The sequence below is a fragment of the Podarcis bocagei genome (assembly GCF_964188305.1).
Source record: "Podarcis bocagei genome assembly, chromosome: 1".
Classification (NCBI taxonomy): Eukaryota; Metazoa; Chordata; class Lepidosauria; order Squamata; family Lacertidae; genus Podarcis; species Podarcis bocagei.
The window spans coordinates 30,828,291-30,847,241 of record NC_138125.1 but is presented as its reverse complement, the minus strand read 5'-3'; the positions used below and the strand labels follow the sequence as shown (position 1 = coordinate 30,847,241).

At 42.1% G+C, this 18,951-nt stretch overlaps 1 protein-coding gene across 3 annotated transcripts in view; it reads right to left on the bottom strand.

Annotated features, from left to right (window-relative positions):
• The window catches only part of SPTLC2 (serine palmitoyltransferase long chain base subunit 2), a 66,826-nt gene that overhangs the window by 37,420 nt on the left and 10,455 nt on the right, over window positions 1-18,951 (bottom strand). For 2 of the 3 annotated variants that reach the window (XM_081173428.1, XM_081173427.1), the window contains exons 2-5: window positions 11,893-12,087; window positions 2,692-2,846; window positions 541-689; window positions 210-334 (exon numbers count right to left, since the gene is read on the bottom strand). In XM_081173428.1, the coding sequence (XP_081029554.1) occupies window positions 210-334; window positions 541-689; window positions 2,692-2,846; window positions 11,893-12,018 (555 nt within the window). In that variant the 5' untranslated portion in view covers window positions 12,019-12,087. Of the gene's footprint in view, window positions 1-209; window positions 335-540; window positions 690-2,691; window positions 2,847-11,892; window positions 12,088-17,927; window positions 17,947-18,951 lie in introns of those variants that run through there. The other variant, XM_081173429.1, reaches the window with a different exon arrangement.

Sequence of the window (18,951 nt, the reverse complement as noted above, 5' to 3'; positions counted from 1 at the left end):
TTCATTCATCTTATGACATGTTTTTCCTCTCCTGATTATTCATTTAACATTTCCACAAGGGATAACTATTTTCTAAACAGAAGTGCATGGCATACAGGAATTTTAATTTTCCCCTCCTTCACAAAGTATACACTGAATAAGTGAGAGGCTAACATCAGAAACCTGTGAAGACAGATCTAGGCCAATCCTCTCTCCAAAGACATCCATACCTTGCCAACCAAAGCAGGAATATTCATTGAGTTGGTTGCAAATCCCATTCCGTACGACAAAGCGGATTCCACACCAAGGTATCTGGCCAATAATGTTTCTAGCTCCTCATGTTTGTCTAGGTTTCCTGGAAGAAACATAGAAAAGGGGTTCAAGATGGGTAAATCCACTGTGAATGAAACACTTTTAATGCTAAGAAGTTTAATTTTTAGTGTTAATGATGCAAGCTGGATGCATACAAATTAGGGCAAAAGCTTAGGAACTGCCATGCAATATTTTGTGGAGTCTGAGTTATTAAATGTACTCAGATACTAGTCCTTTGTCTGAACTTACCCATCTCTTGCCTAGTGCTGCACACCCCACATCCATACTGCGAAAGAACGTCAGCCACAGCATCCTTGCGAACTCCGGTGTTCTCTGCAAACCCAAGGTAGTTGTAGGACCCCATGTTAATTATGTCTTTTATCACTTTTCCTGTGTACCTATACATAAATTTATAAAAACATAGCATGTAAAAGATATGGAGATCATCAACAAGTAAAAGTACATATGCTTAGTACTGTTGAAGGCTGCAATCTAGTAAAATCCTTTAGAAATAAAGGGCTCTGTGCACACCAAGCAGTTTTCAGCTAGCTGGCAGCCCACCTAAAACAGTCACTCTTTGCTACAATGCAAACTGCTTTTTTAAAGTTTCCAAAAGCTTCAAAGCCACTTGTGACATGATGCAAAGGGAATAATATCCTTCAGGAATAATATCAAAGCCTCACTGGTCACAATGTATTAACAGGGCTGTGTCCAAAGCTTGTTAGAGATTTCTTATGTTGAAGTAGGCAAGGCAAACAGGTTTACACAAATGCCTCTCTGTTTCAGTTTGCTTAACTCAGCAAGACTTCTTTCGTTATAGCTGAAGATCATAAACTAAAGCTTTTCTGCATCTTCCAACATAATTAGCTTTATTCAGACAAAATATGTAAAGTGTCAGATTGCGGATTAGCAGATGTTCTTTGAAAGCTCTCTTAAGAATCAAAACAGAGTGCTGAGGCATTTCAAAACAGTTTGTTATTTTTCTCTGGCAATTTCAAGCCTTCTACCCCACTGCCACCCCACAAAAGACCCCCTACCCTTGTTATCCTCAAATCCTAGTAATTTCTTCAAGCACAATATCCTCCAGCACACAAAGGAAGGGCATCTGGAAGCCAGTAAACTACTGCAAGGAGGACTAAAGCTATTCTCTTCTAGAAGTGTGTTAACCATACCCCCTTGAATTATGAACCCGACAATAACAATGGGTGTTAACTCTGCTCAATTAGCTCTGTTCCAACACAGAACTCTTTAGCTACCATTTCCTGAGCATGCTTCTAAACAGTCCTGCCAATTTTCTTCACTTTATGAAAGGTCACTAGGACCTGGGAGACCACCACTCAAATCCCCACTTGGCCAGTGAGTGACCTTGGGCCAGTCACCGTCACTCAGTCTGACCTAACTCACAGGACTGCTGTAAAGATAACATGGGGGGGGGGCGGGACTATGTACTTGAGCTCCTTGGAGGAGAGGTGGGATACAAATATATATATAATATAAATATATAAACCAAATTAAAGACCAGAGATAACTGACATGCTATCCCATTCCACTTCCAATTCATTTCAATTCCAACTAAGTCAGTGGAAATCTGGACATACTCAGTTTATCTCAAACACAGAAAGTATGGTAGGTTTTCCTTTCGGCTGCTATTGTATTTGTCTTGCCCAAGGGGGATATAGCTGAACACCCTACAAAAAGGTCCAGTGAACAGAAGATGGGACTGAGATACACACTGCCCTTTTTCCAAAGCAAAGGGTTTCTGGCATAGGTTTTCACAAACTTATGTATAAGACTGAAGACTCTACTGAGCACAAAACCCCATGGCATGCAATGCAGAAATGAGCTTGGGCACAAACAGACCAGAGCTCAGGAATCAACCAATGTGGCTATGGCATCCATTTCTGCCTTCCTCTTCAGTACTACAATGCTGCTCATCTTAGTGGACTAGAGGCAAACTCACTTGAAGGCAAAGTGAAACGCAAAAGTAATGTAACGTGCACAAGACATGACACAAATGTTGGTCACCCCCTAATCTATATGGTTTTTCTATACAGGCCTTAAAACAGTCAGCCCTCATGGGCTGTTTTGTAGGATCCAAGTATAGGTGAACTGGGATCTGTGGCACGGCAGTCTTGAAAGTCTGGCACCGAGTTAAGCAACAGGGAATAGTGGAGTTCTTATCCTTGCTACAGAGGCTGCGGTCCATCTTCCACAACCCATTTCACAAACCCTCACTAATTATCTTCTAAAACAGGGGTGGAGAATCTTTGACCCTGAAACTGTTTTGGACCCCTGACTTACTTGTACTTTTATTTCAGCAACATCTGGAGGGCCACAGGTTCTCCGCCCCCCGTTCTAAAGGTTAGTTGCGCAGGAGCTTTCCAAAAGCCTTTTACTCACTTGAATGTCCAATTGTAGTCATGGGAAACCCGCTCTAAAATGTCTACTTTGGTTCCCGGTACACTGCAGAGTGGTCTGCTCCAGCTATCCCTAATGCGCATGTAGAGGTTCCTTGTATAGAAGTTTTCAAAATCCTGGTACAAAGGGACAAAATCCTGAAAACACATGAAAAGGGCATTAAAACAATGGGATAGGTGAGGACTAACTTTCCAACCTCCGTCCCCCACCCACAAATTACAGGAAAAGTGACGTTAAACCCATTTTGCTTGGTGCTATTGCATGTTTTCCTCTCTGAGTATCACCAAGTGCTCAGGACAGTGAAGATATCCAATGGCACTGAACCTAGAAACCACAAAGATATACCCACTGAAAGGACTCCAAACAAGTTCTCTGTCCCTAACAAAATGTAAAACTATAAATGTCTGGGTTTGTAGCACTCCAGGGCCTGTAATTCTGCTCTTCTTTTTTCAGTGATCACAGGCAGCATGGGACTCCAATATGTTTACAGACTTATTATAATAACTAGTTACAGAACTAAGAAGTGGGGGAGAAGACCGTTACCTTCTGCTGCTCCCAGAATAGATCATTTTTTAAAAGGTTTTAATTTTCTGCTTAGAAAACCCACACCAACTACAAGTTTTCCTTTTAAAAAAATGATGTGCTTTAAAAGGATATCTGTATTTGTTGTGTTGAACAAGATGAAGCGGATAAGCCAACACTTACATTTGAAACATGACCATCTATGAAAAACTGAAAAAGTCTGCTTTGCTATGTGGAAAAGAACAACAGGACTGGGTTGGGTGAGAAATTAACTTCAGATGTTAAGCACTGTGAAATACATGATTCCCCATTCCTATGGGTTTCCTACTGGACCCAGTGATAAGCAAATTGTAAAAAGCAAAAATGATCAGATTCCCTCAATATGCCCTTCCCTCACGTCTAACTAGTCTCACATTACTGCAGCTATGGAAACCTAGAACCTATGGGAACCAACAACAGGATAGCTATGCCACCATGATGAAAGCGTGTGCATGCCTTCATTGGATAGCAATCCTGAAAGCAAAGAGATTTTGTGCATTATATATGGCAGTTACCCTCCTGCTCCACGCCCTCTGAACAATGCATGCACCTAGTTCTACTAAGATGCTGACTCATTAACTAATATGGCTGTTAGGTAGACAAGTGCTTGAAAAGGCTAAAGACTATTACCTACAAGCCAGCTTTACTGGTAACTTGAGTGTTTCCCTCCGTCCACTAGGCCTATCTATGTAATGAAAGATGACTTGCAGTTTCTCAGCTTTTAACACAATCCTCTCAATTTGTAAGCTTCCAGTGGTTTTGTACTCGAGTCAAATACATGCCAGATATAAAAAGGCCTCTTTCAAAGGATCACAAACAAATTAATACTTTAAGCAACCTATAATACATTTTCTAGCTGTATGTTTATAGAAGCACTTAAGTGTCTGTAAATTTCTTTTAAATATCTGCTAAGGATTTTTTTTTTTTATGCAGCCACCCAGTACTTCAAAGCTGCTTTCTAGTACTAGTCAATGTGTTCTGTTCCCTTCTTTCATAGAGTGTACATACTAATCTCATATGTGTATGAGGCCCCCACCCTCCTGTCGGCATTTCCGCTCGGCCAAGCTAATAAAGTCTATTTTCCTCCGGCCGAGCCTTCGGAATCGCCTCCGACGAATAATTAACGACCTGAGCCTTTGATGGGGCCTCAGGCACATTCCATTAAGCAGAGTTTCCAGCAGCATGCGGAAGTGATGAGATTTATGGCTACATTGCAAAGAGTTTTATTTCTAAGCTACGCAGACAGAAAATACATCCTCTCTCTATGAAAGCAGAGAGCAACAGAACAAAGGAACAAAGGAACCAGGAAACCACTAATGTCACATCCCATCTCCTCTCCTGTGAGACTTCCAATAGCCTGGAATCCCTGGAATATAAACAGAGTCCTGTGACTCCAAGCAGCTGCATAGTGATAAGAACAGAAACTAACATCCTCCCCCTTTCTGTGAACACCACTGGGCAGCGTGTCAGTACAATCTCAGTACAAACCCAGTTTCTGTACATAGGTACAGTGTTGATCCTTCAGAACAACCTTGGATAATAAATCAGCAGGAATTTCATTACCTAGCATGTAGGACACCGTTAATGAGTCCTTTCTGAACACATTCTCTAGCATGTTGCATCTTCAATTACAAGTGCTTTGTGCTTTGCTTACAACCTTCAGAAGTCAGCAAAGCCAAATATGCTTTGTTGTCCTGATAAACCTGGATTGGACATTTGACAGGAATTCTCATGTCTTTACACAATTGTAACAACCATTCACAATCCACAAGTGGATTGTTCAGCTTCACAAGTTCAGTTTCACAAGAACTTAAGCTTACTGTTGTTTGCTTCTTGCACGACCAATCAAATAGACCCTGATTGAACATGTAGCAAACTCCAGGCGTACTTTTCCTGTCTGTAGTGTCACTTCCAAAACTCGCATCAGCAAATATTTCAAGACCGCCAGACTTCTGATTGTTAAATCTCAGTCTGTAGTGCATAGTGCCTCTCAAATAGCGTGCTATGCGTTTCAGTGCTTTCCAATCCTTAACAATAGGATTGTTGACTTATCTGCTTAGCAAGTTACAGCTAACTGCAATGTCCAGTCTTGAATATCTGGCAATGAAGTTTAGTTTACCTAGCACACTTCTGTACAGTATCGTGTCAGAAAATGCTTCTTCAGTGTCATCTACCTGATAACCTGTTGTCATTGGTGTGTCTACAGGGTTAGCATCCATCAGGTTTAGTTTGGTTAACACATCAGCAATTTTCTGTGACTGGTGTAGTAAAATATTACCATCTTGGTCTCTCTCTATTTCCAGAGATAGGTAGTTGGTTACCTCACCAAGATCTTTCATGTCAAAGTGCTCCTTCAGTTGAGCTAGGGCGCTATTGTACATTTTAACATCCTTCCAAAAGAAAAGTAAATCATCAACATAAAACAAGTAATACAGCTTCTTCTGCCCTTCCTCTTTGACACATATATTCATGGATCAGCTTTACCTTGCTGAAAACCTAGAGAAAACAACACTTCAGTGAGTTTAGAGTGCCAGCATTGTGTACTTTGTTTGAGACCATATAGGGACTTCTTCAGAGAACAAACAAATCCCTGTTTTACCTGTACGCCATCAGGTGGAAGCATATAAAGTGATTCACCTAAGGTTCCGTACAAAAATGCTGTATTCACATTGTGATGAGAAACGTGTACATTCTCTTCTGCAACAAGTTTGAGCATAAGCCTAATGCTCTCATATCTCACGGTGGGTGAGTAGGTCTCGTGATAGGTCTTCTCCTGGTACCTGTGAAAAACCTCTGGCTACCAATCTGGCTTTGTGTCCGACTATCTTGCCATTTTGATCTGTCTTTGCTTTGAAGACCCATTTGCTGTCAAACAGTTTCATCCCTGGGACTACTGGAACTAGCTCCCATGTTTTGTTCCTCTCCAAGGAATCAAGCTCAGCCTTCATGGCAGTTAACCATGGCTCAACATCCTTCGAGTCCAAAGCCTGGATCTCTTGGAAGCTTGAAGGTTCAAATACCTTCTTGGAGCTATTAACAGCAGTTACAGCTTTTGCTGCTTTAGCAAATTCATCAGCAAATCTCTTTGGGGGTCTACCTTTTGTGGCTCTTTCAGACCTGCAAATCAGACGTAAGTCTTCAACACTCTCCTCTTCTTTCTTAGGAGAAAGGTGGCCTATAGTGAACAGTGGTTCCTCCAATTCTCAATCAGAGCCTTCAGAGGGTCGCAGAGAGGCCTTAGCACTCTTGAAATCCTCTGAACCATCTGAGTCAGTTTCAGATTCAGAATCAGAACCTTCATCAGTGGGCGTGGGGTTTTGCTGCTGCTTATCCTCAATCTCTTCACTGTCATCAGGATAACATTGGAAAATTCCCACATTCTCCCCCCACTTGGCATTGCATTCAACACTTCTAGTGAGCCTAACTATATTAGTGTCAGTCATCATTACTCTGTAAGAATCTTTCTGATATCCTAGAAAGATACCATGCAAACCACGTTTGCCTAACTTGGAGCTTTGTGGTGTGTGAACCCACATGTCAGAACCTAAAATTCTCATGTGCTTGATGAATGGTTTCTTGCCAAACATCTTTTCATAGGAGGTACAACCAATCGGTGATGATAATCTGTGATTATAAGTATAAACAAAACAGTTGAGCGATTCTGCACAATAACTCTCTGGAAGATTGGCATCACGCAGCAAGGTTTTCAAGCCTTGAAGCAATGTTTGATTTGCCCTTTCACAAAGTCCATTCATCCAAGGAGACCGTGGACTTGAAAGGTCATGTTGTATTCCTTTCTCAGTCAGAAAAGTTTCAAACTGCTGAGAAGTGAATTCTCCCCCTCGATCTGTAAATACACATTTCACCTGTTTATCATGCACATTTTTCAACCAAGCACAGAATTCCTTGAACCTAGGAAAAGCTTCTGATTTCTGCTTGAGATTGAACACCTGAATATACCTGGAATATGAATCAATGGCCTTGGGATATTTACATTCCCTCTTCACGTGGCCTAGACGTCCACACGAGTACCATTTCACTGCCTTCAAAGCTTTGGCGCCATCTAGTAGTTCCACTGAATTTTGGAATGACGTCTGTGAGGACTCCCCCTGGTGATGCAGCTAGCACTATGCCGATCCGCTTCATTTAACACCACAGCAGTAACATGCACTACCGTTAGCTGAGCAGTTGGCAAAACAGCAAGCTGGCTGGCAATCGCTTCCCAACTTGAACCCAAAGAATGTAGAATCATGAAGGAATACACAGCCTCTGGAAAGGTGATTCCACACTGTTGCAACTCATGCCTTAGATTCTGCATTTCCATGAGGTGAGCACATACGTCTGCTACATCAACAAGTGCCATATCATGCAACTTGGCATAAAAGAACAAAGAAGCTCCCGCCTCTGTTCTTAAATGTGACTCTTGGAGACTCTCCCACATCTCTCTGGCTGAGGCCTTGTCACGCAAAAGACATAGCTCTTCAGGAGACACAATAAGCATCAGAGTTCCCCTTGCTTTGGAATCCTTAGCCTCCCATTCTTCAGTCATTGGAGCTGGGGGGCGGGGCGGCATCTGATATCACATTAAACAGACCCTCTTTTCTTAGCAGAGCCTCTGCATACTGCACCCAGTTTTGATAATTATTTTTTTGGAGCTTTGGAACTGCCATGGCATTTCGAAGGGCCTCCATTATTCTGGCATTAGCCTTCTGTGTCATTTAAAGCAAGCTGTGTCTATTTACCAGCTGCATTCCAAAAGCACATGTGAGGCCTTTGCTTTCTTCTGCCACTGCCGGTAAATGCTTTGGCTAGAAGTTCAAAGTCCACCCTTAACCAGGGACTGGCAGGCTTCCCGGGGCAAGAGCACATACCTCTCATCAATTTTCTTGACACGCAGAGAAGATAACCTGCATTCCGTTCTTCTGCTGTTCGTCTGGGCCCATGACCACAAATATCAGCATTTCCGCTCGGCCAAGCTCATAAAGTCTCATTTTCCTCCGGCTGAGCCTTCGGAATCACCTCTGATGAATAATTAATGACCTGAGCCTTTGATGAGGCCTCAGGCACATTCCATTAAGCAGAGTTTCCAGATTTATGGCTACATTGCAAATAGTTTTATTTCTAAGCTACGCAGACAGAAAAGACACCCTCTCTCTATGAAAGCAGAGAGCAACAGAACAAAGGAACAAAGGAACCAGGAAACCACTAACGTCACATCCCGTCTCCTCTCTTCCAATACCCTGGAATCCCTGGAATGTAAACAGAGTCCTCTGACTCCAAGCAGCTGCACAGTGATAAGAACAGAAACTAACACCTCCAACCCACAAGGCTTCCACACCCCTTAAGTGAGGCTTTTAGAAATGTGAGGCTGCTCTGGTTTTGATGATATGCTAACTTCTTTCCTTTTGCAGAAATATGAGGAAAACCAAACCACATTCCCAGTAGTAGTTATTTCTCAGTAAGAGCAATCAAGCAGGATTCAGGGAAGCAGAGCATGGCTGAAGAAATCTGCTGTATGAGTCACCTGAGTAATCTGCTAGCAAGCTGCATTCTTTCAACTCAACCACTTTATTTTACCTTTAGTAGCCAGAAAACCTTTAAGTCACCGAAGCTCATTCTGAAAATGCAGACCTCACTGTTTTAGAGAGTACACCAGTGCAATGAAATTAAACCCCTGTATCTACGAAGTCTTGTTCCAAGGCCTACCCAAGGTATAAAATTAGTAAACTTAAGAGCAGCGGTAAATGACAGACAGTAACTAAGAGCATCTTTGGACGATTTCCCACAACTGTCTGGATATGCCCAAACCTTCTGCCCACTACAGTAAAATTTCAAGTAAATCCCTCATATTACCAAGACACTGTAACATTCAGAAGCAGAGCCAATCCATACATTGTAAGATGTTTGAGGAAAGGCCAACAAACCAAGGTTCGAAATCAAAGTTGGAAGCTGTCTTGCAAAGTCAGTTTGCGCCAACTGTGGTTTGGCACATTCCGCCCTTGAAGTCTGCCAGACTACAGAGTATGGAGGATGATAACATTTCACCAGCAGCAAAATACGTCTCACAGGCATTTTCACAACATAAGCCCTTAGTCTGCCTCTCCCTAACATACCTAGGCAGACAATATCACAATAAGAATCTTTTAATAACCTTTGGTAACAAGAAGCTCATAATACAGCACTCTTCAAGGCACCATTTACTGTTGAATGATCTCCTATCTGTTGTGTCCTACTCTGCAAAAACAAAAACAAATCCCTAAGACAACCCATACACCTCTCAGCCTTTAATAATATTTTATTTTTCCATTTTCTAATTTTACATAATCAAAACATCATTTTACAGTGGAGCCTCGCAAGACGAAATTAATTCGTTCCGCGAGTCTTTTCGTCTTGCGATGTTTTTCCTCTTGCGAAGCACGGTCCGTCGCAACTGCGCCTCTTCAAGCGGCTTTAAGAAAAAAGCAAACAAACTCGCAAGACATTTTCGTCTTGCGAAGCAAGCCCATAGGGAAATTCGTCTAGCGAAGCAACGCAAAAACCGAAACACCCTTTCGTCTAGCGAGTTTTTCGTCTTGCGAGGCATTCGTCTTGAACAAATTTCACATACCCAATATTAATATCAACCCCTCCCCCCCTTCTGTGGTTACTTGTTATATAAAGTCCTCTGCACATGCAAGCTAAACCTAATTTATATTTTGTCCCAATAATATTTAAACCTCTTCAATTAAGTCTCCCAATAAGAATCTAAGATGTGCAGATAACTACATGCCTGCTGATTGGGACATGAAGAAAGCTAATAAAGGCATGAAATATGCACTCTCAACTCCACCTGCTGTCTTTGGCAATCAGTAAGAGAAGCCACTTCTGAGCATACTTTGAGGCAGTGGAAACTAGACCAGGCTGCCTGAACATTTTGGTATCAATAATCAGGAAACATCCTCCCCACGCCCAACCCCCGTTTACCCATACCACACACACTGCCCCTGAGGCAACAAATGCTGCCAGTACCTAACTGTGCTATTCTGACATAAATTCAAATTGAAGGGAACACTCTAGATCAGGCATCCCCAAACTCAGCCCTCCAGCTGTTTTGGGACTACAACTCCCATCATCCCTAGCTAACAGGACCAGTGGTCAGGAATGATGGGAGCTGTAGTCCCAAAACAGCTGGAGGGCCGAGTTTGCAGAGATGTGCCTAGAAGCGACAATTCAAGGGCTGCATCCCTGTTAGCCAAAACCCGTACCATACGAAGTTCCACTGGTGGAATATAAATCAATCTTCCACCAGCACCAATGCACCACACCACTGTACTTCAGGTTCAACATGACGAAAGCCCGCCAGACTCAGAAAGGAAGTAGTTGTTAAAAGTTTAAACTCGCTTTTAAAAATGTTTAGAAGCACTACACAATTAGGCTAAAAACAATTTTCAGTTATGTGGATACAAATATATTTTTTGAAATAGAGTAAAATTGCTGCTTCTGGTTCTAATAATTTAAAGTAAGTTCTCTGAAAAACAATTTATTCTATAACGTCTGAAAACCACTAAACATTTTTGGTTGAAGGCCCCTTAGTTTTGTTTTGTTTTTAAAAACAAGCACCTTACATTTTTGAGAAAACTTTTATGCGCAGTCCCTTAGCTGGGGAGCAATACAGATGCAAAACAATTCAAAATAAAAATGTTGCTACACTTCTCCCACTTTTGTGAAAGAGACCTGTGTTGAAAAAGATATTGGGCTTGAGAGGGAGCATGGAAAGACCTACCAAAGGAAGAGGTGGTGTAATTTATGCACTGTAAGAGTAAACCTGGAAACAGGAACGTCACACAGGTCTTAATGCTGTGTGATGGTAGACTGAAAAATGTTTTCTAAGAAGGTTTAAGCTGTGACTGAGTGGGTGCCTAGAGATTTGCCTTTCTTTGTTAAAAAATAATAATCAATAGCTTTTAAGTAAGAGGGCTTGAATAGGAAAGGGGAACAGTCAACCACGTACATAATGCTATTTAATGCTTACTTGCAAGGTGTGAGAGAGATTTGTAAGCATCTTCGCCTCAAGTGTCATACTTTGGTAACATTTGGGGTACCTACGTGCCTTGCAGCTACTTGCCATTTACATTAAAATAACTAATGAAATCATCAGCAGTAAGATTGATTAACCCTGGAAATAGTGGGAAAGAGGAAAAAAGAGAGGTATCTTAGACAACCTTGCAAAAGAGCAAGGGAATTGTGCACAAGAACCCACTTTATTTTCAGCTGTGCTGAGATCAGCCCACGGAAGAAAGTATTCGTCTCCCTGCTCCACTTCAGCTGCTTGCCAATAGTAAGAGAGCAGCTCATGGGGCAACATTATGCTGATAGTTCACCAATGCAGGGTAGCTTAGAATACCATGGGCAGTATTAAGGAAAGAGGAATAGAAAACCCTCACAAACCATGTTTTGGCTGATATTCTAGGACACAGCCAGGATTTCAGCTAAATTACAATTAGCACAAACTATGGCTTGGCCCTATGTCCAAATGCAGTCTAAGCCAAACACATAGTTACAAAAGACTAGCTACATCTCCTTCACCACAAACTTGTTCAACCCCACCTTGTCTCTGAAGCAAAGGTAACAGCAAGCATTTACCTTTTGTTCTTCTCTTTCTGTTGCATTATGACAGTGCTCGATTTTCCAATGCCTCAGAAAGTCCCGAAGATACCCGAAAAGGGTGAGGACACCATAGCCTACATAAGTCAGTACAGCAACCAGCATTGGTGTTTCCTCAAAAGCTTCATTGAAAGGTCTTTTATACAAGCCTCCATTCTGAGCGATATGCGGGAGCTATAAGGAAAAGAGAGCTGTTAGCAAGGCAGGACTAGTCAATTCCTTAAAAGTTTCAGATTAAACTTTACCAGTGTACACAACCAGCACCATGTCTTGCTCTCTACAGCCTTCTCTGAAGCCCCATGAAAACCCCTGCCAACCTACAACAATCACATTTTGGACTACCCATCTTGACTGGAATCTTGGCCTGTGTTGCTCTCAAACACTATAAATATTGTATCAATTTAAAAAACAAAACAATATTTTCTTTAACCAGAGCTTTTTCTACAGCTCCCCAGGGTTTGTACAGGGTACCCAGCTTCTGAAGGATGAGTGCACAACACCTGAATGGGTTTGTAGAATTCCTGCCATGTAGCACCTTCTCATCTGCATGACTGACAATTTTTAGGTATTGATGTAATGCAACCTCCCAGAACATTTGGCCCCTGGATATTGTTACTCCTCAAGATTAGAGATTGATGTAAAACACCAGGTAGGCTGCCTAGTAGACTCTGACCTAAGTGTTTTTAAATCCGTTAGGCTGTTTTTAAATCCGTTAGGCTGTTTGGATACCTGAATCTGCAGTGTGTATAGCGAGATTTTGGTACCAATTCCTTGTGTTTGGATAAGTGATTTTTTGTATAATGAGTGTTTGGACAGCAGGACCTGGGTGTACTGTGGTGCTACTGTCCTTTCCGTAGCCAGTCCCTTAAATAATAATGGTGCCATAAATAAAGCTTACAGCCCAGGCATAAATTAAGGTAATCCATATTTGAAGTCTTATGGTTCCAACTGTTTTCAGAATTGGTTAGGCACTAGGGCCTGGGCGATGCATTGATACATAGGCCAGAACCGGTTTGAGGGCCAGAGTGCAATGGCAACTTCACCCAGCGGTATTCTGTGGTACCTCAGGTTACAGACGCTTCAGGTTATAGACACTTCAGGTTACAGACTCTGCTAACCCAGAAATAGTACCTCGGGTCAAGAACTTTGCTTCAGGATGAGAACAGAAATTGTGCGGTGGTGGCGTAGCGGCAGCAGGCGGCCCCATTAGCTAAAGTGGTACCTCAGGTTAAGAACAGTTTCAGGTTAAGAACGGACCTTCCAGAACAAATTAAGTTCTTAACCCGAGGCACCACTGTATCATGAGTGAAACTGCCATGGCTCCCGAGGCCCTTCTCCACCTACAGTGCCTGGCAAGCAGAGGGAGGAACAAACTGCATCGGTCTCGGCACTGTAGCTCCCTCCACTTTTCAACATCATGATGTATAACTACATCACAATGTTTGGATGGTGATATATCACAATGTTGAAAAGCAAATATCACCCAGCCATATTAAGTACTGAAGTGGAAAAGGAAGCAGGAGGTATCAACTGCTGCCTGAACCACCAAAAGTAGCCAGAGATATATTTCACATCTTCATTTAGTTCAGACTACAGCGGGCATGTCCAGCTTTCAAGAGACTGAGATCTACTCCCACTATAAAAAAAAAAAACTGGCAGAGCTTTTTTTGGGAAGTCGTAGTTGTTGAGCTTTTTTTCTTTTCTATTTTTTGGGTGGGGGGACGGTCCCGCGATCTATCACAGGCACTCTGCGATCTACCAGTTGATTGCGATCTACCTGTTGGAGATCCCTGGACTACAGCATTCAATGGAGCTGGGAAATAATCTGCTAATCGCCTTAACCCTGTAACTTGCTAGGATAGGTAAAGGTAAAGGGACCCCCTGACCATTAGGTCCAGTTGTGGCCAACTCTGGGGTTGCGGCGCTCATCTCGCTTTACTGGCTGAGGGAGCTGGCATACAGCTTCCGGGTCATGTGGCCAGAATGATTAAGCCGCTTCTGGCGAACCAGAGCAGCGCATGGAACCGCCGTTTACCTTCCCACCAGAGCGGTACCTGTTTATCTACTTGCACTTTGATGTGCTTTCGAACTGCTAGGTTGGCAGAAGCAGGGACCGAGCAACAGGAGCTCACCCCATCGCAGGGATTCAAACCGCCAACCTTCTGATTAGCAAGTCCTAGGCTCTGTGGTTTAACCCACAGTGCCACCCGCGTCCCTACTTGCTAGGATAGACTGCTATAAATTGCCTTACACCCGAGGCCCTTCATAACCCCTTGGAAGCTGCAGCTGATAGAAAATGCAGCAACTGATGCAACAATAGAAAGAATAATAGGCTGGTCCACTGCCAATGGCACTGGCTACAGGGCAAAACTCAAGATGCTGGTTTGGGGAGTATACCATACATAACCATTGCACCAGAGCTCTCTCATCAAGATCAAGAGGACGCTTCTACTAAGAGAACACAAGCTAATAAGATTAGCTTGGTGTGGAAGAACAACACATACTTCTCATTGATGGCTCCAATATTACATAATTTGGTAGCTAGTACATCTTCCTCACCAGACCTTCACAAAACAAGGACTGTGTAAAGGCCTTAAGGTAAATGCTAAATGGCTTAATTTTTGCTTGGCTTAATCACTCTTTCATTCTAGTTTGTTACATTTTGTATGCTAATGTGCACTACACTTATCAGGATTTTATTGGCTCGCATTCCTGAACAGAATATTCTGTTCTCCTTTTGATGCTCCAAAATTTCAGATAATGATTTAGTGGTAAGGCTAATGAGATGTTTAGAAGCACGCAATATCCTAGGTTCTTGCACAAGTAAATCCTTCCTGCAATGTTGCCAACAAACATAGCAATCCATTTGGTGAATTTCAATGAACAAAATGTTTCATAACACAAACTAGAAGACTGCCTTTATATTTATAGCCTAGATTGGCTAAGAATGAAGCATTAACATGCATAAAATCATAGCTCTAATAAAATACAACATATAAGCTACTTGCTTTCTATCTTTTTCAGAGCTTTAGGTCACATATGTGCATTCTTGGGATTGCTTCATAACAGTAACCAATCTTGTTTGAATTGTTCAAATAGTAATCTCAGTTAACAGCTTGTATTTAGTGTGCCAAGAAAAGATGAGAGGGTCCGAGAGTAAGAAACCTGGTCATACCAAACATCTCTTAGAATCAAAGAATTGTAGAGTTGGAAGGGTACCCAAGTGTCATCTAATCCAACCCCCTGCAATGCAGGAATCTCAACTAAAGCATCCATGTCAAATGGTCATCCAACCTCTGCTTTAAAACTTTCCAAGGACGGAGAGTCCACCACCTTCTAAGGGAATCCGTTCCACTGTTGAACTCTTTTCTTTGCGGAAAAAAACAGTTTTAGTAAATCCTGTCAGCCTAGTAGGTAGGTAAAGGTAAAAAAAGTGTGGGTGGCACTGTGGGCTCAACCATCGAGCCTGTTGAGCTTGCTGATCGGAAGGTTGGCGGTTCAAATCCCTGCAACCGAGTGAGCGCTCATTGCTCTGTCCTAGCTCCTGCCAACCTAGCAGTTTGAAAGCATGCCAGTGCAAGTAGAAAAATAGGTACCGCTCTGGCGGGAAGGTAAACACCATTTTTTTTTAAAAAAAATGTTTTATTGATTTTTTATTTTTAACAATATTGTAACATCTTATCTCCATTTATACATTTTTAGCTCCACCAAGCTACTCGACTTCCCTCCATTCCATTGTCTGGTTTTTATAAAACACATATTAATTTCACGCATTTGTATCATCACAATTCTACATTTGTCCTATCTTATCATAAACCTGATGAAGAAAATAGAAAATTTATTCTAATATACACTGCATGGTTTATCTCCGTCCTGCCTGTGTCTTTACAGGTTTACAGTAACTGTCTATATACTGAATAAATTTGTTCCAATCTCTCTGAAACACTTGGTCACCCTGGTTTCAGATTTTCCCTGTCAGCTTTGCTAGTTCTGCATAGTCCATCATCTTCGTCTGCCACTCTTCCACCATCAGTAATTCTTGCTGTTTCCACTTTTGTACTAACAAAGTTCTAGTTGCCGTAGTGGCATACATAAACAATCTCTGGTCAACTTTAGATATTTCCTCTCCAATCAAACCCAGCAAGATTGCTTCAGCTTTGTTGTTGTTGTTTTTAAAAAGTATACCTAAACATCTTTCCCCAAAATAATTTAACTTTATCACAAGTCTACCACATATGATAGAAGTCTCCTTTAATATTACATTTCCAACAATTCTCTCATTTTATACATTCTAGCTAGTTTAGTTGGAGTTAAATACCATCTATAAATCATTTTCATTATATCTTCTTTCAATGCCATACATGCCATGAATTTAATTCCTTCATTCCATAATTTTCACCATGAATCAAATTGAATATTATACAAAAATCTTTCACCCATTTTATCATTACCTCTTTTACTTCATCTTTTGTGTGCCATTGTAATAATAAATTATATGTTTTTGACAACAAATTTCTTTTACTTTCCAACAATCTGGTTTCTAGCTTAGATCGAGAGAAGGTAAATGCTGTTTTCGTGCGCTCTGGCTTCCATCACGGTGTTTCACTGTGCCAGAAGTGGTTTAGTCATGAAGGCCACTTGACCCAAAAATGCCAGCTCCCTCAGCCTGAAAGCAAGAGGAGCACCACATACCGTATTTTTCGTCCCATAAGGACGCACCTAGTTTTTTTGGGGGGGGAAATAAAGGGAAATTTTTTCCCCTTTATTTCCCCCCCAAAACCAGGTTGGGGAATCCAAAGCAGGTCGGGGAACAGCGGGATGGCGGCGCTCCGCCTCCCCGCTGTCCCCTGAGCTTGTGGGGCTGGCGCTGGGGAGAAGCTGGGGGACCTCCCGCAGGGCTCCCTAGGCTGCGGATTTCTGCCTGAAGCACGGGGCGCTCTGCTTCAGCACGCCCCGTGCTCCGTGCAGCAGGATGCTATCCGCAGCCTAGGGAGCCCTGCGGGAACTCCCGCGGGCTCCCCAGGCTTGCTGATAGCTTCCTGAAGCCTGGTGAGTGAAAGGGGTTGGTTCGCACCGACCCCTCTCGCTCTCCAAGCTTCAGCAAAAGCCTGCATTCGTCCCATAGGACGCACACAGATTTCCCCTTCATTTTTGGAGGGGAAAAAGTGCGTCCTATAGGGCGAAAAAAGCAGAGGATAATACTGTTAAAATTAAACTATCTCAAGTTAAAGATTCTCAAAGAATCTGAAGGATGATAGTACGGAGAGAAGTAAAGACATGGAAACGGGGAACAAGTAAGCAAAAAATACCATCACAGAAAAAGTGACCAGGGGATTGTGCAGACCACAGCCTTCCTCTCACTTCTGAGTCTTTGTCAAGCTTTGGCCACATCCAAGATTTTCTCTTAAAATATTATTTCAGCTGCAAGGGGGCAAGTGACACAAAATTTTAAATAATATAAATAATATTCATTATAAAATATTATTTAAAATTTTGTGCCTCTTGCCACCTTGAAGCTGAAGATAGCTTATGATATGCTATTCATCTTTAAAAAACACTCATAATAAAATAAACTGGAGAAACTGGCAGTATTAAAACATTCTCAGAAGTCAGCAGCCAGGCTTTCTGTGGAACAAAAAATGCTTTATGATCTTTATGAAAAAAGAAAAGGGAAGGGCCATAACCCTGTGAAAGCACACATTTTACATGCAAACGGTCTGAAGTTCAACCCCCAGCATATACAGGAAGAGCTAGGATGGACTCCTGCCTGAAAACCTGAAGAGCTACCGCCAGCCAGTGTCAACAATACACACAGTTGAAATATTTTCCTCAGCTCTGACCCCAATGTATCTGTGGTAGTTTCCTACAAGGTCTTCTCCTTGGGATAATGGCAGTATTGCTGACTTACATATTATGTGTGCATTACATTTCAGGGGTAACACATAAATCGAAGATAGTCGAACAACCCTTTAAAACTGAGAAATGCCCCATAAAAATCATGGTGCAGCACTTACCAGCTACGGTACTTAGCCTTCCTCTTCAGTGCTTGATGTTGTTCCATGAAGTGATGGGAGAGGCTTGGGTGTATGATGGCGAGTTGCATGTGAAGTGGTTGGCTCTGATTTAGCTTCAGAAGTAGATTGCATGGGCTCGTTTGCTGCTGCGTTATTTTTTGTGAGCAACATGGTGATTAGCAACTGTCACTGTTATCTCTTGAGCTGCTCAAACATTTCTTGATAAAGACTGAAAGTGTCTGTAACACCATGTGTGATTTTGAGGCTTCGTTCCAGAAAAGGATCAAAGTCAGCAATCAAATCATTTAGGTGCTTTTCTGTTTGGAAGACTTGAGCAAATTCAAGCGGATTTAAACTTATAAAAGCACACAGTTAAATTACGGAACTTGCTCCCACAGAAGTAGTAATGGCCACCGGCTTAGACAGCTTAAAAGAGAATTAGACAAACTCATGGAGGGCAGGGCTATCAATAGCTACTAGCCATGGTGACTATGCTCTACCTCCAGTCAGAGGCTTCTGAATACCAGCTGCTGGAAACCACAAGAGAAGTGTTCCTGTGTTCGAATCCTGCTTGCTGGTTTCCCACAGGCAACTGTTTGGCCACTGTGAGAACAGGATGCTCTTCATTAGTCAATGTTTGTCCAAGACCCTCAATTATTCAACTACTTCCTTGACGCCAACAAAGCAATCAACCCCCACTCGCCTGAATATCTGGACAATATGTTCCACTTTGTTGTTGAGCATTGGAAAACACTCAAAGCCATTCCGACATTATTTTCATAAGTTCCACCAGCATGCATTCACTGATCACTCAATGTAAGTAATGCAACTAGCCTTGTTTAAGTTGCCTTGAATCTGCGAAACACAACTCAGTCGAGAGGTTGGATAATGGAGGTCATATTGGGGGAGAGAAAGACAATTTCAACACTGTTAAGGACAAAGTGGGTTGCCTCGGGGTGGCTAGGAGCACTGTCCAAAACCAGTAACAGTTTAAAGTCCAGTTGTTTCTCTTCAAGGTAGAACT